The sequence below is a fragment of the Camellia sinensis genome, chromosome 7 (assembly GCF_055761805.1).
Source record: "Camellia sinensis isolate YWXY chromosome 7, ASM5576180v1, whole genome shotgun sequence".
Lineage (NCBI taxonomy): Eukaryota > Viridiplantae > Streptophyta > Magnoliopsida > Ericales > Theaceae > Camellia > Camellia sinensis.
Window position 1 is genome coordinate 136,004,059 of NC_138967.1, and position 23,579 is coordinate 136,027,637.

Consider the following 23,579-nt stretch of genomic DNA (forward strand, 5'->3'; position numbering starts at 1 on the left):
ATCACTCTGACCATTTTTTCATTTATTTTATGATTCTTTCTAGTATCATTCTAAATAAAATGATTAAATTTTACTTTTTTTTATTAGAAGATTGGCCATTCAAGATCAATCTTTTAATTTTAGGGGAATTTTGATCCGGGTTGGTTTGGTTTCGGATAAAATCAACATCAATCAATTCTTTATGATTTTATAAAAGTTCGAATTAAATCAATCCATTTAACTTAGGAAATTAATTAGAAGTAAATCATTTAAACACAGTTTGACTCGATTTGAAATCATAATTTTATATAATTTATTCGCTAGAAAAATTATATAACATTTATAATAAAAAAAACGTATCATAGATTTTAAAAATAATAACAACATGATCACCAATAAAAATAGAGCATTAAGTAAATATTGTTCAACATTAATCTATGATTTTTATTATCACTATGAATTAGGGTTTGATTTTATATATAAGAGGATAAGATTGTATGCATCTAAGTGTATGATATGTATATGATTGAAGTTACATACAGTCCGGTTCAATTCTAATCCGAAATTGTGAACTTAAATCCGATTCCGACTCATGAAGACCAATTTTCTAATTTTTTGAACCAAAACTAAACCACAAATTCAGAAAACCAAATCAAACCTACCGGATTGGATTGGACCAATTCGATTTGCAGATTTTTCAATTTCTTTACACAGCTCTATCTAACTGCGTCACATGAGACAAACCACGTCATTGAGAGTGAAATTAAAAAGTAAAATTAAGAGGTGTAACACCGCTCATCATTAAATGTATACTTTTTTGACCATTTTTTTAAAGCAATAAATACATCCTTCATGATAAAGGAAATAATAAAATAAAAAAAATTTATAAAAAAAAAAACTCAACACCTTTATAACAAAATAAATTTTAAAGTTTTAATTTTATTAATTTAAATATTAAATATTTAAATTTTTTTAGTCTAGACAATTTATTTATTTTTATTAAGTAAAAGCGATCGAAAAAAATATTTTAGTTATTAAATTCAATAAAAAAAATATTTTAAACATTTTATATACATTTACTTTATTATTAATGATTAAAATACTCGTTATTCGTGAGTTTTACTCAACGAAAATATGCTAATAATTTATATTGAAAATAAATCAAAAATTTTAAATTTTAAATTTAGAACTTATTTTGTTACAATGATCAAATTATGATTTTTTTTTTATACTATATTTTTTCCTAATAAAAAAAGAAGAAAGAAAGAAACACAACACTTTTATTTTTTAGATTTATTTTTTTAATTACATTATTATTCAAAACTTATAATTATTATTTTACCTCATTATACATCTATAATTTCAAAATATCTTCATTTTTATTTTTTTTCAAACTCTAATTCCACACCTCCAACCACCGCCTACATCCATCACCTCCAACCATCATCCCCACAACCCCCATCTTGAAAATAATTTATCACTTTAACAAATTCTTAGCCATTTCACATTTCATGTTCAAATTGACATTCCAAGTTGGAAATGCTCATAGATTTCTAAACTTTGAACAACAGATTGCCTAATTGAAAACTGTTAATGGTGAAATCCCCATCCACCATTGGTGCTGCGACAGAAAGACAGTTGAGTCACGGCAACATAGACACAAATATTTTGGAAAAAGTCTAAGAACACAAAAATCGATCCTAAAACCAGACACAAACTCTAAAACGAAATGCGTCATATACCCATATAAGAAAGCTACGTCCGATTTTGTGATTCATTTTGTGCAAGGAGAAGAATATCTCTCCAAGCACTGCATACATTAATAACATAACAAAACAAAAAAGGCAATTCAAAATTCAATTGTTCTAGCTTGAGCACATTTCTTCTAGGGGAGGGCAAAACTAAGATTATGTATTTTGTGGTTTCAAAAACTAGTTTAACACAAGGTTTCCAGATTCAATCTCAAGTAGTGATTTTACAACAAGACCATAAATGCTATGGTGTTGGAGCCAATTGTTTCAATTCAGCTTGTGAGATGACTCCAACTTCATCTGCTATGCTCTTCTTCTTAGTTGCAACCTGCATTTGGATTCTATGTTAATTATCAATCGAAAACAGCATACCGATAAACAAATGCAGAAGTGTAACCACTCAGCAAATCCCTTAATCTGAAAGTCCATTGCTGGCTTAATTTTAGAGGATCCCAACGCATGTAAAACGGCATGTCTAGGGTCTATTTAGTGCAACTTCAAGCAAGTTGAAATTTGCTAATAAAGAAGTATAAACTAAAAACACTTACCCCCTTACTTTCCGATAATCAAAAATTTTAATTTATTTAAGTTATTTTTGTCTCAAAATTTGTACGGGAAGTGCACCAAATACATTGACACATATTTTAAAAATAAATAAATAACTATAAGCAATTTTATACGCTGATCAAATAACCGCCTAGTGCAACTTGTCTCAAAAGTTGATAATCAAAAAATAATCTAAAAATATTTCTCTCTTAACTTCCAGATAATCAATTTATTTAAGTTATTTTTTCCACATAAACTATAAGCAAAAACTGTACCAAACACAATCTCAAAATAAAAAAGTTATAAGGCCTCGTTTGAAAGCATGCTATTTTAGTAATTTTTTAACTTTTTGACTAAAATATGAGATAAAAAAAACTAGTATGTTTGTGATGACTTTTTTGATTTTTTATGAAAAGATGTGCAAAAAATGTAGAGAAAAGGAAATATTTGACTTTTTAGTATAGATTGTTGGCTTTTTGATTTTTTTAGTGACTTTTTGACTTTTAAACTAAAAAGTGATGTAGTTAAACGAGACCTCAGTAGCTCAATAAGTTACAAATGACTTGGCTCCCCTACAATAACATTTCTTCTTGTGGGATTTCAATAGAAATTTAAACCTCAAGATCTCAAATCAAATCAATAAAAGAAAACGATAATAGTTGCATACCTGAAGCAATTAATGGAGATAATCTAAGCGGTAGATTTCTTAATGGTTATCGTCTTTCGCTCCAGAATCCTACTTTTGCTTGCTTTCACACACTGATGAAAAAATATGAGATGGAGGCTAGGGTTGGAGTGGGTACCGTTACCACATATTTATAATGCCCCAATTTCATATTAACTCATCATAAATAATAGAATTACAAGTAGACCTAAACTGGTCTTTACACATATGATTTAGCCCATACTCCTTTAGTACATATAGCATGACCAAATTATGTGCTATTAGAGATGTGTCCATAACCCGGCCATATTTTCTGAAGGGATCACAATTTAATAGGTCTACTGACACCACTCATCTATCTTCTATATATTATATAAATAAAAAGGAATTTTTAAGCCTCCAAGGCCTCCACATGCCCAATCTCAATTTCTTATTTTTCCAATTTTAAAAAAATAATAAACTATTCATATGTCTCACACAATTCTTGAATTAAAATAAATAAATAAATAAATAAATCCTTAAGCCCACCTCTTAAGATCATTGCTTAAAAGATCATCATTTCATAAAATCAAATATAGAAACACGGTTTGTTAACCTTCCAATTTATTTGTCTATCTTCTAAAATCTCTACCTAAAATCTTTCACTCCTTAAAATAAATTAAACAAAAATCAATTCAAATTGTTTTGTTTGATTGATTTTGTTTTCTTATAATTAATTTACAAAACTGATTTGTTTAATTTTGTTTAAAAATATTATAAAAATATTTACAATTGTCTAGATTAAAGTAGAATTACAACCATAATTACAACACTATAAAAAAAATTACATTTTTTTATCGGTGAAAGTTAGTTGTTAGTTATTAGAATAATACATATGAGAGTTAACCTCCCCACACTTTGCAAAGCACCACGTGCTTACCCTCTTAATTCAACTCAATCCATGATCTCCCCATAAAAACATTACATATAATCTATTTTTGCAAAGCTATTACATATGCATAAATATGTACATTTTATTTTTTAAAAAAATTATTAATGATGTATGTTTGCCAATTTAAAAAATATTTACATAAACAAATTGATCAAGTGACTCTTCAATTTATATTGATTGACATAAATCTAACGAAGCTTAGGTACCTCGATCATATCATAAAATTTTTAAAATTTTAAAAATACTCTAACATTTTGCTGTCAACTTAAATTTATTATACTATCAATTGGCAAACCAAATTTTACTAATATGAGAATATTTTTCTTAATGTATTTGCCGAAATAAATATAAATATTTCATTTTAATTTTTTTTGCCACATCACCTTAAAAGTAAAGAGATATTAAAGATGAGCAGGAGAGAAGAAGAGAGAAACAAAAATATAAGATTGTTATATCACTTGACAAACAATGGTATGATAAATTATAATTACGAATTTTGTTGCTAATGCAATTATACTTGACCGAAAGTATAATTTTTATAATTTTAGAAGATTCATTTGTTTTAACTTTACCAATTGAATTATTATATATTTATTTGTTATATAATACTTTGGACAATAGATCAATAGCAACAAAAAAATAAAATAAAATAAAAATTGTGTAACTCATGCCATGTTTGGAATGCTATATTTTTTATTAAAAAGTCAAGAAACTAAAGAGTGCTAAAATGTGTTTGGCATGACCCCCCCCAAAAAAAAAAAAAGTTCGAAAATCTTTGTACCAATTTAAAAAAGACCAAACAATTTTTGTGAGTGAGTGCATAGCTGTTTACACCTTTGGAAGGGTGAAACGAAAAATTAATGTAACAAACAAAAATATTTGCATTTTCCCATATAATTAAAAAACTCATTCCTCAATATATTAACTTTTTTTTTAATCTCGTAAAAAATTCAAAAAGTCATTTAAAAAGCTAATTTCAAACACTCTTTTTGTTAAAAAAAAAGTTAAAACTTACTTAATATTATTTAATTTTTTTAAAAAAATTATTTTTAATTAATTTAAAAATAAATTTATCAATCATTGCTTAATCTTATGCATAGCACAGGTGATATACTAGTACTTTATTAACCATATACAATATACAATTATTTTGAGCTATGTAATTAAGCTCACCTAGAGAAAATTCCTTATGCCCATTGTCCTAAATCATTTCTTTGGCCTATTGTGGGAAGTATGTTAAAAGTTAATTTTTTGTCTTTTTTTGACTTTTTTCAAAAAAAATTTATAAAAAAATAGAGATAATGTGACTAAAAAACCTAAAAAAATCACTTTTAACCTAATTGTCATCTCCCACCAAATTTGTGCACCAAGAACTTCCCATAAAAGTAAGCTTGGGACCCCAATTTGGGGACCCTGGCCCCCAAATGTGTGTGATTGGTCCATGTGTGTTTCTATTTTTATTTTTGTTTTTTTTTTCCTCTCTCTCACATAGGATGATGTAGAGGTTGTGGGGATGGAGTTTTTATGAGAGTCTCAATCATTGCTCTTATTTGTATTTTGTCAACTTCTGTCTCATAACTCATTTACGTTGACGTCCATGGTTCAGTCAATGGTCTGTCTTAGTCACATAATATGATAATACCTTAGCATATTACAATTTGGAATGCACATAGCAGAGCAGTGGTACACTTTTTCATACTCAGGAGCTGCAAACGAGTCGAGTTTTACAATGTTGAAGTTTGGTTCGGTTCATTATAAGAGTGCTCGAACTCGTATCGAGCCAGAAAATACCCAGCTCGAGCTTGCCTCTTTGGATTCAAACAACGCTCAAGCTCAGCTCGAGTTGGTTCGACTATGTTAGTTTTTATGCTGCTGAGCGCTACTGCACAATGGTAGGCTCTCATTCCCTTAGCTTATAAACTTGAATAGACCCTTGTGTCCATTGAATGTGTACAACAGTCCATGTGGGACGAGGACGAGTAATACTTGTTGCATAGTTGAATTACTTTGCACTTTATTTTTATTTTTTTGCTAGTGGCATTACTTTGTTCCTATTTACCTGTGCATAGGTGCATTAGTTTATTCCTTACTGATTCTTAACCAATTTCGGTTGGCATAAAGTTATATACATAAATATATCAAAGGTGCTGGTCATCATCTGATGATGGTAATATTAATGAAGATGTATATATATGTGTGTGTAGACACACCAAAAAAGATTAGGGTCCATTAACATATAAATGTACCTAAAATTTTAACTTGGTTCATAATTTCTACCAATTTGCAAAAAAACCAAAATGGTTCATAACAAAACACTATATAATCTCATATCCAAAGTCATTTCAATTCATGACAAAACATCACAAAGTTTCATAACCAAGACCACTTCGGTTCATAACAAAACACCACTAAGTCTCGTAACCAAATTCAATTTGGGTCATAACAAAAATTAATACAAAAAGTCAGATAACCAACCACAACAAAACCTCAAAACCATGCCAACCACAAATTTAAAATAACCCAAAATCTCATAACTAATCACCAACATTCATAACTAAGTTCACAAATCTTCATAACTTTTCCTATTATTATTCCTTATTATTAAGGATTAATTACGCCAAGACCCTCTCAACTATTAGCAAGTATTACTTTACTCCCCTCATTTATAAATCCATACATATTGTACAAATACACATATTTTGAAGGTGGTAAGGTGATTTAGAGGGGGGTTATTTTCGTAATTGAAGATGCCAATATGTATGGATTCATAAATGAAGGGGTAACTTGATATTTGCTAATAGTTAAGGAGTCCTAGTGTAATTAACCCTATTATTAATATATTGTTATGATCATAATGTTGAGTTATTGGTTTACTTTGTTCAAATGTAACAACAATTTGATTATTTACATTTTCTTTTCTACGTGATTTATTTATTTATTTTGGTAATTAATTTCTACATGATTGTATTATAAACTTCACTAAACAATCAAGATGACCAATTGGGTGGTAAACTTTGTATGCTTATGTCCAGTTCTTTAGTTCTGGTCCAGTCCCTCATCGCCAACTAAGGATGCATAAGGCATCTCAGAATTATAAATGTTCCGGTATTGCAAGGCAATGTAACGTTTTTACACGGGAGATGATATGACCCAGCACAAAAAGGCTACACCTGACAGGTATAGCTTTGGCTAGTGAACATATTCGAGTCAAGCCATGGTTAGTTCAAGCTCAGCTCGATTGTTTAATGAGTCATGAACATAGCTTGAGCTCATTTGTTTTTTAAATGAACCGAGTTTGAGTGAGTCTCAAATGACCAAAACTCGAGCTATTTATGAACAATTCGATTCGTTTGCAGTTCTACATACACAATTTAAGACCTATATAAACTTATTTCCTATTTCTTTATTCAAATTTGTTCTTCATAAAAGAAATTATAATGGTGAGATAAGACACCTACATTCCATTGAAGGTAAAGGTGTTCATGTGATTTTTGGTTCATGGAGACATTTTGACAAATGATACATTGCAAAGAAAGAGACACAATCAAGTTCTAAATCCTCAATGGTGCACTACGTGTTGTGAGAATGGTGAATCAGTGGATCATTTACTTTTACATTGTCTAGTTGCTTTGAGCCTATGGCATAGATTAATTTTTTTTAAGGAATGTTATGTGGGTGGCCCCAAAAGGTAGTGGGCATTTGCTTCTAATTGACTTTCGTGCTCTGGGAGGATCGAGTAAAGCTAAGTGCTTTGGTATTGTACCGTCTTTGTAACTTTTTGGGTTTAACGGTTGAGAAGGAATGCATAGGTTTTCAAAGATAAATCTTGAGATGTGAATTTTTGTGCAAGAAAGTTTGTCACTTATCTTCATTTTAGGCTTCGGTGACTCATATCTTTAAGGGGATTCCACTGTTTTTGTTAATTAAAGATTGATTGTCTGTGTGTGACACATATAGTATTTTGGTGCTGAGTTTTGTTTTGAGTTTTGCACTTTTACATTTATTTGCTTTCACTTGTAGAGGATGCCTAATAGAGATAAGCTAATCGTCAAAGTGAACCTAGGTAAAGTGACAAATACAAAAATCGATCATGCAAGCAGACACATAATAAACATGAATGGATTTATTAGTAAAATACAGTCTGATTATGAAATTGATTAAAGGATCTTGCTAACAAATGCCTCTAAGGCACAAGTTAAAAATAAAAAATTTAAAAAACAAGAGATATTTTTTATTAAATTCAATACACTTTTATTGAAATTAATACATTTTAAAAATATTTTTACGTATTTTCAATAGACTTTTTATACACTTTCCAACATTAAACAATTCTCATGAGACACTTGTTAGCATTTGCCTATTCTAAAAACAAAACAAGAATGCATGAGTGAGTGGACATTGGCATTGATGATGTAGTTATGCATGATGTACATTCTTTTTAATAATATTAGAATGATGATATTTATTTGACTCTTACTAACAAGTGTCCTAGACACAAGAAATAGACAACATATATGTCAATCTCAATACATTAATTACTAAATTCAATATATATTTTTTTTTATGAATTTCAAAACACTTTATAATCTCTTTACAGTTCAATACACTTTTTCTTACCTTCCCAATATTAACAAGTGTCATGGAGAAAATATATGTCAATCCCAATACATTTATTACTGAATTCACTATATATTTTTTTATAAATTTCAAAACACTTTATAATCTTTTTACCCTTTTTCAAGACGTTTTTTCTTACCTTCCCAATATTAACAAGGCTCATGAAGGCATTTGTTAGCATTTGCCTATTTATTTATTATTTTTATGTATCATCTCATATATCATGATTATATTTTATTATTATATTCAAATAATAGATTAAAAAAAATACATCAAGTTCAATTAAAAGTAAAAACAAAATCTATATTAAACTTAAAATTATATTTTGTATACCTTTTAATAAATTGGATATAATTACTAAAGAGATTAACAAATGTCATTATAATATTAAAATATGTAACTAATTATTTATTATACAAGTTATTTGTATTAGTTTTGTGTTATACAGATTTGACACTAAGCTGACATGCTTAATATCCATGTTATCAGGTCGTGTCATATATACGGGTGTGCATGGTTCGGATTGGGGTAAAACCAGAACTAATCTGTTATCTACGGTTTCTGAAAAATTAGAACCAATCCAATTCGTTTAAATCGTGGAACCAATCCGAATCAACCCATTTAAACACGGATTGGATCAGTTTAGGGCCACGGATTCACATAATTAAATAACAAAAAAAAATATAGAACATTTTAATTTCTCAAAAATATAAACATAGTATCATATTAGTTTCACAATAGCAACATCTTTTTCTATAATAGCGACATACTGTTCTAGAATTTAAACAACCATAAAAAAACTGATGTCATCATACATATTTAAACTATTACAATTTAAAATTAAAAACTAACAAACAAAAACAATAAAAGAATATATTATACGGGCTTAAATTTGGATTTAGATTTTATATAGAATAAGTAGGGGTGAGCATGGTCCGGATTGGACCGGATTGGGATAAAACCAGGACCAATCCGTTTTCTACGGTTCCTAAAATATTGGAACCAATCCAATCCGTTTAAATCATAGAACCAATCCGAACCAATCCATTTAAATACGGATTGGATCGGTTTAGAACCACGGATTCACATAATTAAATAACCAAAATATATTTATAACACTTTAATTTTATAAAAATATAAACATAGCGCTATATTAGTTCCACAATAGCAACATATTTTTCTATAATAGCGACATACTGTTCTAAAATTTAAACAACCATAAGAAAATTGGTTTCACTATAAGTATTTAAACCATTACAAATTAAAACTAAAAACCAACAAACAAGAGTAATAAAAGAAGATATTATATGGTTTTAGGTTTGAGTTTAAATTTTACATAGAATTAAGAGAAGATACTATGGGGGAGGATGTATAATAAAAATATAAACTATTTGTATACGGTTCGGATCGGTTCCAATCCGGAACCGTGGGGTTCAATCCGGAACCAATCCGTAGACTACGGATTTTTAATTCTTCAATCCGGAACCGAACCGCGGATTCAAAAAACCAATCCAAACCTATCGGATTGGACTGGACTGGATCGGATTACGGATTTTACGGATCGCTTGCTCAGCCCTAAGAATAAGGGAAAATACTATGCTAGGAGGGTGTATAAAATAAATATAGGCTATTTGTATACGGTCTCGATCGGTTCCAATCCGAAACCGTGGAGTTCAATCCGAAACTGATCCGTGGACTACGAATTTTTAATTTATCAATCCAGAACCGAACCACGGATTCAAAAAACCAATCCAAATCTACCGGATTGAACTGGACTGAATCAAATTACGAATTTTACAGATTCCTTACTCAACCTTAGTCATATATGTGGTCGTGTCAGAAAATGATCACCCCCAACCTGCTAATTTTGTGTATGATTCGAGCTATGTTATCATGCTATGTCACAAATTCCACCCGAAACTTCAATCCACAAACTTCAATCCACAAACCATGAGAGGGCTACGTTGTTATTTCCAAACAAAAGGAAAATAATCCACACATGGAGTCCGCAATTTTGTAGACTCTATGAGACATTTCCTTACATTACTACAACACAAATATAAATAATAATCTATATTATTATATAAAATCAACTCTTGAGTTAGTGTAAATGTTATAATTTTTAAATTTTTCCAAAATACTCCTAAGACTTAAATAATTGCTTAAATCTAAACTATTTTACAATAAGTGCTATATTTTATTAAAATTTCATACACACTGTTCGGCAAGAGTTTTTTGTTTGTTTGTTTGTTTTTTTTTTTATTTTTTTTATTTTTTTGACTAAAATAGTCAATAAAGACAAAAAGACTAAAATAACCAATAAAATAAAATATCACATCTTACACAACAATCAATTATTTTTTCTCTCATAATCATCTATTTAATTACAAAAAAATAAATAAAATAAATAAAATTCACAAATCATCCCAAATCTAACTTTTTTGCATCTCATAGAATAGTCAAAAAATCAAAAAAACTAACCAAAATAGCCAAATTTTCAAACAATGCGTAGGGTGTGACCAAAAAAAAATAAAAAACACCTGTACAAATACAAATGTAAGCAATTTCATAGTTATTAAGAGAGTTAAATATACATTTCAAAATTAAAGAGGAGAAAATAATATTAAAAAATAGTTGAGAAGCCAATAGTATAATTAACTCAAAATTCTTTTTAAAACATTTTTTCACAAATTTTGAAAATTGTTATCATTCCTCTGGAAACAAAAACAGTTACCAAAATATTCTAGTTCTTGAAAACAAAAACCAGAAAACAAGAAACAAAGACAAAGGAACAGTCTCTTTGCTTCATTACACAAAAAACATATATTATCAGGTAGAAAAATCCGAAGAAATGCTACCTCTATAAAAACACAGATTTCTTATGATACACACGCTAGCACTTCCATGGCTAACACAAAAAAAAGAAAAGAAAAAGGAATAAGCCAACCCCAATAGGAAAAGGGCAAAAAGGAACGAACCATCTCAATATGCACAGAACCCCTTCACAATCACCTTGCAAACTCGAACACTCGTGGCTTGCAATCCCTAAACTCATCCTTGGGATTTGTTTATCTCTAAACATCACCCTTTGGGGGGGTTCACTGATTGGTGATGGGGCCATTTCTCCAATTTGCATGGCATATTGCTCTTAACTGCCCTTAGTTGTCCGCGGACTAGTGCTGCTAGCAATGGCAACAGAAGAGACAAACTTCGAGACGAGCACAGCCTCATTGCTAACAACAGCCTTGGACGCTGCCACATCTTCCAGGCGTTTCCAATTTGATTCCCGCTTCTCCTGAACTTCCTTCTCCTTAATTTCGTCTTCTTGAAACCTAACTAGGCACTCATCGACAAGTGCTTGGTCAGCATCTGAAAATATCTTTATCACATTAAGCGTCAGGCTCTGAACAGCTTGGTTCCAGTGACTTCCTGTGTTTCTCTCCAAAGCTGGGAAAATTATGGGCAGTATCACCTTACGGTTTTGAGTAATCAGATTCCTAATGTGATCGTTGTTCCAGAGGAACAACGCCCGCTCAGCCACCTGCCAGACAAAACAATTATTTCAAGGATAGCAAGAGGTACATAAATCATATTCAGGGGGTAAACCTAGTAGAATACAAATATCAAAAGCCTTTGATTTGGATTTGTATGATGCATTATTTTATCTTGATATGATTTTACGAAAAGAGCCGAATATATGTTTCAGGCCGACTACAAAAAATTTATCATCCAAATCCCGTGTTTCAGGATCCATGTAGTAGGCCCCGACTAGTTGGGATTAAGGCTAGCCAAGTTTGAGTCGAGTTACAGAAGTTAAATCAAGGCTTGAATAACAAGCACTGAAGTTGTTTATTTGTCTGGGAAATATATTGTGTAGTGCATCTAGGCAGGTCTAAAAATCCAAAAAAGGTACTCCGCAGTTGATATGGTCATCTTGAATGTTGTCCTAGGAAGACTATACTTGTCTAATCCCTTGGCCATTTGCCTACTAGATGGTCTTTGCTTAAACTTTAAATCATTACATTCAAGTCATGTTTTATTGATCTCTTCACCCCATGCATAGAATTCTTTTACAAGAGAAATCATCTTCTCCCATCTTGGTCTTGGACCTAGATGAAATATAGTTAGTTGGGCTATTCCATGTGTGAGATTAGAAAAAAAGTAAACTTTCCCTGGCCATTAGAAGCCGAGGAAAGTGAGAATGTAAAGACGCATTCTTCTTTTCTAACCTTCATAGTAACTGTTTCCACTTGACCTACTTGGATTGATGCCACAGCTGCCATCTTTCTGAAACTGAATGCAATAATCATACCCACATCTTTCTCATAGGTTTTTTGAAAATTAACAACTAGATTATGCTTCAGTAGACGTGCAGGTTTAAATGACTAATCTTGGGCTAGGAAATGTATTTAAAGGTAACTTGGTTGGGAAACAAACAAGAAGTTGCTTCAAAAACAAAGGGAAACAAGAAATTGAAAGAGAAGGTATATGCATGTGAAAATCATTGCACCATTACGTGGATACAAGCTATCAGTAACAAGACAAAATACTTTTTTAGTTTATTTGCCAATATAGAAATCCTTTACGATCAATATTTCAGTATATTTTGTGTGATGATGACAAGATTTTAGGAATTATATACACCTTCACACATTCAACTTTATTGATTCATATCTTTGAAGTTTTATTGATATCATCTTATGGTTCTCTCATGAACAAACTTCTGTTAGGACCTTTTCTTCCCAGCATGGGAAGAAAGTAAAATTGAATTTTGGCGAGTTAAACATCCTTCGCATCTATTTGACTCAATCAATTCCGATTTCCTTAGGTTTAGTTGCTATCCTTGCATATATATTTCCACATATACTTTATACTTTCTGGAATACATTTCCTCGCGTTAGAATTTATCCCTATTTGTAGCTGTGAATTTTCCTCATTGCTCTCCTAATAATTTACTCTTTATCAATAGGAAAGATTTTTATTTTTATTTTTAAGTTTCTTTTGTTGTTTTCAATTAATGTCTGGTGCATGTCAATGCACAGGGGCTATTTTTTCATCTATCTTCACAATTACAGGTAACCTTACCATAGTTGCATGCCACTGCTACTCCGATGACTTCTCCATGAGGCCACATGGTTGGGGACCTTCTCTATCGTGCATACTAGATTCTCTAAGCTACGCTTCTCCCCCTCAGGGAGAAAGAGCAACATACATTAGGTTGGTCACTCACTCCCCCATAGGCTAGCTTCCCCCCGCTTTTAGGCTCTAAGAAGCTAGCTAGGGGATCGTTCCTGAACTCCTTCTATGAAAGAGTATCAACAACGCCTTTCTATAAAAGAGTATTTAATGATACATATTAGTATCCTAGAGTGAACCTCTAGCAAGGAGGTTCACTCTCTCTGATAATGTATTCCGGATATAATATATATTCTTTCTTCTGCTTTCTACTGATACGCGTAGATCTTCTTCATTTCCCTTTGATTTCCTCAGTTTACTCCTTCAATCTTCTTTTTCTACCCATTCCTCTTTATTTTTATGTTTTGATAGAGGGTTTCCTTTCTCAAACTCCTTCGATCTTATTTCGGATGTCTGGTGACTAATGGCTCCTTTGGCCTAGAGTTTCGTTACCCTTGATCTAGGGTATTGATATACTTCAGTCCCTTTCATTTTTGCCCTTCCGCTTTGATCTAGTCAACAAAGATTTAAGGTTTTTTTTTTTTTCGGGCTTCCTTCCCCTACATTCCCTTCGTTTTGCTGGTATAGCACTAGATCGTTTTTGATATAGAATTGTTCTATTTTGCTTCATTTTCTTAGTTTTTAGCAAAGAGAATCTTTGATCTGAATCTTGGTTTAGGATGCAGAAATTTTTGGTTAAGGCTACAGAACCATAGGCCTTTCTGGACTAAATGAAGGGCAAGTCATAGGCAGAAGATAGAGATGGAACAGAGGCAAAAGATAGTCTCTATGGGTCGAATTACTGGAATGGAAAGGGTTGGGGGCTTGCTAGTTGCTACAGTGGGGTGGTAGTCGAAGGTGGTGGTGACTGAAATAGATATATAGGAGAGATAAGTTTGTTTTCTGTATGCACCACGTGTACAAGGTTGCATCCTTTTTGTGGCACACTGGCACATTATTATTAATAAAATTTATATCAATAGAAAAGGTGGGGTTGAGTTGCACTTCTGTTGCTGCTGCTGTTGGTTGTGGGTTGACTTTTGGAAGCAGACCAGGGGTGTTGTCAGACTTGCTACAGGGGATTGCAGAAGATGATGGTGGCATGTGGTGATCACAAGAGTCACAAGCAAATGGATGATCCGTCAGAGACATTCTCAAGATGAGGGAATGGAGGACGTGTCAAATGGATGGTCAGTTTGGGCCAAAACGGTTTTACAGCTGGTTCTGGAGGGGGGGTCTTACTAGAGGGAGACACGTGGGAAAAAGGCATTGGAACTAATTCAAATGGGTGGGTCTCAGGCGTGTGGTAAGTGTTAGGAGGGGTTATGGCTGGGTTTTGAAAAGAATAGATTAAGTTACGGAGTGGGCTGTAGTAAGTGTAATTGGGCTGAGAAGTGTTCATGGTCAGAGGGGGTCAGTTGAATAAGGGTATGGCAAAAGTGTTAGCCCAAGTCCAAGCGCTAAAAACAAATAAAAAAGTTGATGCATTAGGAGTGTGAGCCATATAAAGGGAAATGGGCCGAGAAGAGTAAAAGGCCAATTGGTTTACGGGGGAATAGAGATATCGGGTTTGGGCCATATCAGAGGCCAAATGGTTAGGATCCTACTAATGTCAAGAAGGCCAAGCAGGCTTTATCATCTAGTTGGGCCCAAAGCCATAAAGTTCCTAGGGTGGTCAAAAAGAAGCCCCGCCCTCCCCATCTGGAAATCATTTTGCACCTCTGGGAAAACTAATAAAGACATAGTAGACGACTAAGAAGATAACAGCAATGGCAATCTGGGGGTAGTAAAGAATGAAGGAGGAGGGTCCTAGGGCGGACAAAAAGAAGCCCAGCCTGGTGCTTTCTGGGTCTAAGAAGAAGGGCTGCTCAGTGCAAGCCCAAGAGCCAAGGAACTCAGAGATTGTCAGACATTGAAAGGAGAAACTGGAAGGGATGAAAGATGATATATGGTAAGGATGTGAGGAAAATGTGGTTCAGTTGGGAAGCATGTTGCAATTGGGCATGATCTTTAGGATTTGATGGCTATAGTGGGTGAAAAACCTACGACTGTGCTTATAAAGGGGGTGGAGGAAGAAGTCAGGTGAGAGGTCTTAGCCACTTATCAGCTTCCCTAGTGAAGAATTGGAGGATGATTCGTAGAAGCCGATAAAAGCTATAGAAGAAAAACAGAGGCCTGGGGGAGGGGGAATTCTTAGAGGTTGTCCGTGGGAAACTTTTCTTTTTCTCTTTTTCCGTCTTTCTTCTTCTTTTGCACAATGGTGGTGCCCCCTTTTGCATTTTCAATTTTATTTACTTATTAAAAAAAAAAAAAAAAAAAAAAAAAAACTTATGCAATGCTTATTTTAGTCTTCCTTTGGTTAGAAGTTGAATTACTTGTTATTTTAGACCACAGGGACAAATCTTGAAACTTAAGAGAGAAACTCATAGTATTGGAATCCTAAATATTTTAAATATTGATATTATTCTTTCTTTTATTAGTTGGCTTGTAGTCTTCTCCTTGAGCATTGATGAGATTCTTAGCTGGAACGAACCAACTCTGCTTGATAGATGTCCTTAAGCCTCACCAAGTTTGCCATGAGTATCTCACAGAGTACATATTTTTGGGAATTGCTTTTTATATATGAATTTCATTAAGTTGATAGGCAGGATTGTTGGCCCCAATATTCAATTAAGTTAAGCAATTGGTAACACATCAAACTTGGCATCATCATAGTAACAAAGTGAGTCCAACTAAAAAAACGATATCTGTACAGGATACGTGTTTGTCAACAATAAAAATTAAATTGCTGCGAGGGACATCACTGACAATGAGATTGAAGTAGCTTTCAAGAAAAGCACCCTGAGAACATTATTGAATCCAATGCACTAAGGAAGAAGAAAAAAATACCAATCAAACTGACATTCTTGAAAGCCAACTGTGAGACTGCAACATCATCTTTATTTTTAAAAAATAAAATAAAATAAGGTGTAACATCTTTCATATTCATTCATTACCAGTGAGAGACCCATGCCATGATTTTAAATAACGGTATCAGGATATGTATCCGTCTCGGTGATACGGTCATATATAGGTCAATGTTGGCAGTATTGACTGATAAATCAGTGAATTACAATATTGGAAATCCAAAACCCGGTTACGTAACATACAATACGATACAGAACAAATGATATTTAACACCCTGCCCATGAAATAATTTCCAAGGTACCAGGGACATCAAACAAGGGATCCCTTCTCCCAAACCGGAGGCCAGCTTAGCACTTGAACCATGTGAATCCCCTAAAAAGGTACTAGTAGTCTCACTCTAGTTAAATGCTTATATCACTACTGCTTACTATGGGCTACACAATTCAGTGCATGTTTTATGCCAATATGAATGTACAGCATATACAAACTATATATATCGAACATACAATATATCATAAGTGGATAATCAATAGAGTCCATGCCACAAATATTGCATAAAGAGTCATCAGTAAAAGGAAGCCAAAAGAATTGATAACTGATCATATTTAATTACTACTAACATGAATTACTCATATCTATGCACATTTCAAAACAAAAAACACTGCTTGCATATATGCACAAAAATATTTGAAGGAAATCTTAATTATATATCTAAAACTATCAATATTCAAATGGTCATGAAGGAAAGAAGAAATCAAGACAATAAATATTACTAAATTCTGTTCAGTGCAAAATCTACATCTGCTGGAAAATTATGATGTTCTCTGCAGCTAGACTAATGTTTTATGACAAATGTTGAATTGAAAAACAATAAATTCAAATTTTTTTTGATAATAAATAAATACATATATATATAAATTACAAGATCCAAAGTAGTTGACGGAGGTCAACAAGAATGGGGAATACAACGGTGAGACAGGACATGATTGTCGGATTTAAGTGAAGACGTGGCCTTACAAAGAGCAAAAGAGACGATGATGGATCATGTAGATGACCAAAAGTAGTTTGGGATCAAGGCCAACAAAAAGATACACCTTTCATATACAATCAAAAAGTGCCTCAGACACGTTTACTTAGAAGCCATGCCACATGAACTCTTCTAAATTTGTGAAATAACTGTGTTAGACACTCGACATAGAGTAAATTGGATGGGATTATGTGTCCAGCATGTCTAGTTGGACATAGACCCAACTAGTGGGTTTGTTTGGTTTGTATTTGAGAAACATGTTTTGAGATAAAAAGTACGAAAATTTGTTTGGTTTGATTTTTTTTCAAAAGATGTTTCGAAAAATTATTTTGAGAGAGAGTTTTGGAAAAAGTGATTGATTTGATGTGTATGAGAGAGAGATTTGTTTGGAAAACCTGTAAACCAAACAAGTTTTGGAAAAAAAATTTGGGAAAATTTGTTTGGTTTGATTACTTTTAAAAACTTATTTGTAGAGAATTTTTCCCAAAATTTTTTGAGAAACACAAACCAAACAAGGCCAGTATGTCTAAGTACTCGAGTTTACTGTATAATTATAGTATTATGAGCTCAATAATGGCAGATTACTCAAAGAAGTTCAAGCATGGCACATAATATGCTAGACCAAAAAAGGGTTGTGCAAGAATCCAAGTGTATCCAAGAAATGCAAGTCTACATCACCGATATGTCTTTGTCCAGCGTATTTTACCGATATTAAATACCCATTCAACGCATATAATAAAGCATGTCTAAAAAATAATAGTAAAGGAAGAACATCATTGGAATTACTAGTTCAATTTCAATAACAGGTTTGCATCCTACAGGTCTTTTTGTTTTTTTTTTCTTTTTATCAGCAACAAACAAAGATATACTAAGGCACAAGGCCAAGAAAAAATAGGATAAGGCATCCTCTACAAGGAAGACAGAACCTACAGGTCATATTGTTATAAATAGCACAATCACCATAGCCATCATAGTTGGTATTACCATTCCACACCATCCAGTCACACCATACCAATCAAAATACGGTAAGATGAGAGTATAGTTTTGTTAATTTATTTTCCAGTCAGTTCTGAATAATTTCAGCCTTAGTGGGAAATTTTGGACAATACCAACCAACTTTCAGCTCATTCCGGACAGTCAAAAAGTTCTTTCTATCCAATCACCAATGTGTAGCATAGGTCGGGGGCTAGGGGCTATGGGCCACAGAGATGCACCCGCTTTGGTGACTTGACAACACTGTCAATATATAAAAATAAGACAACTGCTATTATCACTTACCTAATTTTTTTGGACCCCCCAATTCCTACTTTTTTTTTATTACATTATACCTTGAAAAAAAATTATATTCAAAGACAATCTTTAATGGAACACCTATCCACCAAATAAAGACAACTCTACAATATTGTACACCTACCTCTCCCACCTAAACGTATTCCTCACCCACCTAAACCCAACGTACGCCTCTTCATCGTCATTCCTCTTCATCACCATTCCTAAACCCAACATTCCTCTTCATCACCATCCTAAACCCAACATATTCCTTTTCATCACCATTCTAATCCCTAAACCAGAAACCAATGACTGAATTGGAATCAAGGTTCTAAAAAGCGGTTGCGGTCGCCGTAACGGTGGCGGTGACGCGGTTGCGGTTGCGGTTGCGGGGTGTAAAGGCCGTAGTGTAACGGTTGCGGTAACCGGAACCGTGAATTTTTTTATTTTTCGCACAATTTGAAAAAAACTTACCGATATGCATATTTTTTTTCCATGATCATATTTATTGGGTTAAAAATAAATATTGATCAATTTTTGTAAATTTTTAAATATGATTCAATATATTTCATATTTTTAAATCACTATAAACTGAGTTTTTTACATTTTATTTTAATAATTAATGACTTTATATTATACAAAAAATCAATCACTAACTATTATATATAAGATAAACAACAACAAAAGTAAGAGAATAAATAAGAGTCTAAATATATATATGCATATTTTTACCAAGCCAAATAGATAATGACCACACTTATTATTATTATTATTTTCAAACAATACATAGATAGACACACACAAACAAAATGGTTTAGTGATAGCAGCTGAATAGAATAGCATAGGTCTTACAGTTTCAACAAATCAATAACATGTTCTTCATCTTCCCTTTTCTCTCTCTATCTCTTGCTCCTCCATTTTCTCTCTTTATCTTCCCTCTTCTCTCCCTCCCTTTTCTCCCATTTTCAGCTTTTTTTTGTGTGTTTTTTTGAAAGAAACAGTTTGGAACCGTTACGTAACGGTGCATAACAGGCTGTTACGGCTGTTACGGCACCGTTACGACCGCTACGGTAACCGCTACGGCCGACACACCTGTGAATCTCATTCACACTGCAAAAGCGGCCGTAACGGGTGGCGGTAACTGCCAAAACCGTTACGTAACAGCGTTACGTAACGGTTGCGGCCGCTTTTTAAAACCTTGATTGGAATAGATGTTTGTTATTTTGTTTGTTATATTGAATTGGAATAGAAAAGAGTGAATTGAGGGTTAAGTTAACAAATGATGTTCAGTAACACAGTGCTGAAAAAATTATTTATGTTCGGCAACACAATGTTAAACAAATGTTGTTTGGTAACACAATGCTAAAAAAATTGTTTATGCTCTACAACACAAGACTGACAAAATTGTTTGCGTTCAGCAATACAATGCTGAACCAACCCTTGGGAGGTCAACTGGCCGAATGACCGGGTGGTGAACCGGTGGTGTGATTTTGGCTCAGTTTTACATCAATGATGCAGTGGTTTTGATAAAATAGACACTTTGGTTCACTCATTTCGAATAAATCAAAGAGAGGGACTGTTGTCGTCGTTCTTCAATAGGAGAGGGATCGTCGTTGTTGTTCTTCAACAGGAGAGGGAAGAAGAGGGACCGTCTTCAACCATGATGGAGTGGGTGTGCAAAATTAGGTGGGTGTGCACTTGGGTGTGATGATAGTATGAATAGGAGTAAATTTGGTACTAAATGGGGTGATAAAAGAAATCTTATTGAAAATTAAGAAAGATGCTAATAGCAGTCCTCCAAAATAAAAAAGAGAGAAGAAAAAGAATAGTTGTCCAACCCGATATAAACCAAAATGTTACCCGTATTTATGGCTTTTATTTTTAAATTTTTTTCTCGTATATTAAAGTGTTGACCGTATTTGTGTTTCTTAGAAAATATAAGTAAATATATTAAGCATAATATATATATAAACAAATATAAATATTTATAACAATAAATCCGAAACGGTACTCCGAAATGCACCGGTATCGGTACATACAACACCAATAACAAAACAATAACTGACCGGTTCAGTATTCACAACTTTGATAGCCATGCCAGAGGATACAATACAACACAAAAAACAATAGGCCTGGACTATTCAAGTAAAAGAATGAACAACAAAATTGTTTATTTAAGGAATTCCTAGTCCAACAAAATTGTCCATAGTGCCATAAAGAGTTCAACACACCATGTATCCCAAAAATTCTTAGAAAGAAACCCACCAATCAAAATTTTGAGCTTTTATAAATGTGAATTACAAACAAACCTAATGTAAGTCTGAAAAAATAATGGTCATAAAAAAGCAGTGCTCCAAGTATAAATAACAAGGATTCATTGGAAAAACAGCAAAGCCAATAAAGAACAGAAAATAGATTGAGAAGCAGTTGGGTAAGAACAAATTGAATTCAAAGCAAACAAAAAAAAGGAAAGAACATCCAGATGACGTGTCACTATACCAAAGATGATGTATGCACCTAAAACAGATTAGCAATGACCACAAATCTAGCACCTTCAACTAAAAAGAAAAATAAAAAATAAACAACTTAAACTACACAAAACTCAGCAATTGGATTTTGGGATGACTAAAACAAATGCAGTACCTGAAAATGAGAGCTATTGAGGCAGCGTCCAATCTGACGGAAAAGAGGAACCATGCATCGCTGAAATTCTGCAGCCTGGGTGGCCTCTAGAACTTCCTCTAATTCGCTGAGGAACATCACCTCCTTCGAACTGTTAGTTATGGGCCAATACTTCAAAAGACCCCGAATTACTGTGTCGGCTAGCTTGACATCTTTCTCCACAAACTGAGTAATGCAATATGAAAGTTGCTGATGGTACATGGCTACACACTTGGGCTTGTGAAGTGGAATCAATGCGCGGACAAGGAAAAGCTTGTGCTCTTCCTTTAAAGGCAATGCAAACCCATTTATTATACTGCCCAATATCTCAAGCAATTCCGCGATCCCATTGTGCTTCTCTGTCTCAAAAATAAAAAGGTAAAAGATATTGTTGATAGCTTTCCTAATGAATGGCCTATGCACCATAAACTTGCCATAAATGCGGTGAAGAATGGTCTTCAAGTACTCCCTCTCTCTTTGATCCTCAGAGTCAAACAGGTCCAACAATCGCAACACAAATGAGTGATCTACATATCTTTTTGCAAGCTTGGCATCGGTCTCTGCCGAAGCCACAAATCTAAGCAGAAATTCATATACTATTTGAATATGAGGCCATGACGGTTCCATAGCCAGTTCCTCCTCTTCTGCATCATACACATCAGCTAACTTGTTGTCATGATTAGTAGATGAAAACGTTCTGAATAAATTGGTGGCTACCATTTTTGTAATTTCCTGCATAGTGACCTCATTGAACTTGGAATTTACAGAGGAGATATAATCGACGAGCTCAAGCAATGTCTGTCGCTTTATATCCTTCTCTTTGATATTCTTCGACGGGTCACTAAAATCAAATACAACACAACACATTTTCAACTTCCTAATGAAAAGATTATGCTTTTCCGAGCTCGGAACATCACGAAAACTCGGCAATGCTTCATATGTGACGGGATTCGACACAGGACCCATTTGGGTAGCCAAGAGACCAGATTTCTTCCCTTGATTTGATTTAATCAACGACGCCGGAGCATAAGTCCCATTGCTAGAGCGCGAAGCACCAGAACCCAAATTTGAAGATTTGCCAGAAGCAGAAGTGCCTTTCGAGTTGCCGTTGAAACCGACTCCAACGGAATTCAAATTCGATGAATTCAGGGTTGAAACCCCACCATCATTGTTCGAATCATTGTGCGATGATTTCGACGATGGCTTCCGAGGAAGCTTACCCAGTATCTGCTTAATCATATCCACAAAACCCTAACCCTAATGCTAAAAACAATCCCTTTTGAACAACAGGAACCAAAATTTCCAATTTGAAAATGCCTTAAAACACATACATTTTTAAAGATTGAACAAACACAAGGGATTGAAGGTGTAAATACAAATTTATACAACAGAAAAAAAAAAAAAAAAACTTTAATCGGCAGTTCAAACCTTGGACCAATGAATCACAACACCAGACTGAAATTGTGTACGTCGAATGGCTTCTAATACGAAGTCCCGACTATGCGATTCACAGTGGCTTCGGAATCAAATGAATACGAAATTTGAATTGAAAGCACCGAGCGAGGGATGAAGAGATTGAAGAGAGAGCATTGATGGTACGATTGAAGATCTGTGAGAGAAGATACGAAGAAACCTAAAAATGGAGCTCAGGGATTGGACTGAAACACAAAATTGAAACCCTAATTACTCTCTCTCTCTCTCTCTCTCTGAATCAATCTTTCCACGGACACAGTTATTTTCGAGACGTTGAGAGAGAAAGAGAAGAGGAAAACAATACTAAAATAATTAGAAATGGGTGATAATCAGAAAAACGAGATATTTGCCTAGTATAATATCTACTTTTTAAAAATTACTGGTATAGGCTTAATCTCAATTAATTTATGGGACAATATTACATTTTCTAATTTATTACCATTAGACCATCTCTAACGGTTCACTAAATTTGTCATCAAATTTAAAATTTGGTAAAAAAATTACTTTTTGAAACTTCAACGGTTTCACTAAACTGGTATCAAATTGAGAATTGAACAAAAAAATTATCAAACTGAGAAC

General features: G+C 33.2%; 1 protein-coding gene across 1 annotated transcript; it reads right to left on the bottom strand.

The window, feature by feature from the left end:
* Positions 1-11,270: 11,270 nt before the first annotated feature.
* Positions 11,271-23,344, bottom strand: LOC114275390 (serine/threonine protein phosphatase 2A 59 kDa regulatory subunit B' zeta isoform). Its single transcript, XM_028217419.2, has 2 exons — positions 21,510-23,344; positions 11,271-12,029 (listed from the first exon to the last, which is right to left on the bottom strand). The coding sequence occupies exons 1-2, from the start codon at positions 22,764-22,766 to the stop codon at positions 11,637-11,639; spliced, it is 1,650 nt and encodes a 549-aa protein (XP_028073220.1). The 5' UTR covers positions 22,767-23,344; the 3' UTR covers positions 11,271-11,636.
* Positions 23,345-23,579: the final 235 nt, after the last annotated feature.

Coding starts and splice junctions, on each gene's coding strand:
- LOC114275390 (XM_028217419.2), bottom strand. CDS start 22,766: ATGATTAAGCAGATACTGGGTAAGCTTCCTCGGAAGCCATCGTCGAAA. Junction 12,030..21,509: donor TCAATAGCTCTCATTTTCAG/GTACTGCATTTG, acceptor TTTGTCTGGCAG/GTGGCTGAGCGGGCGTTGTT.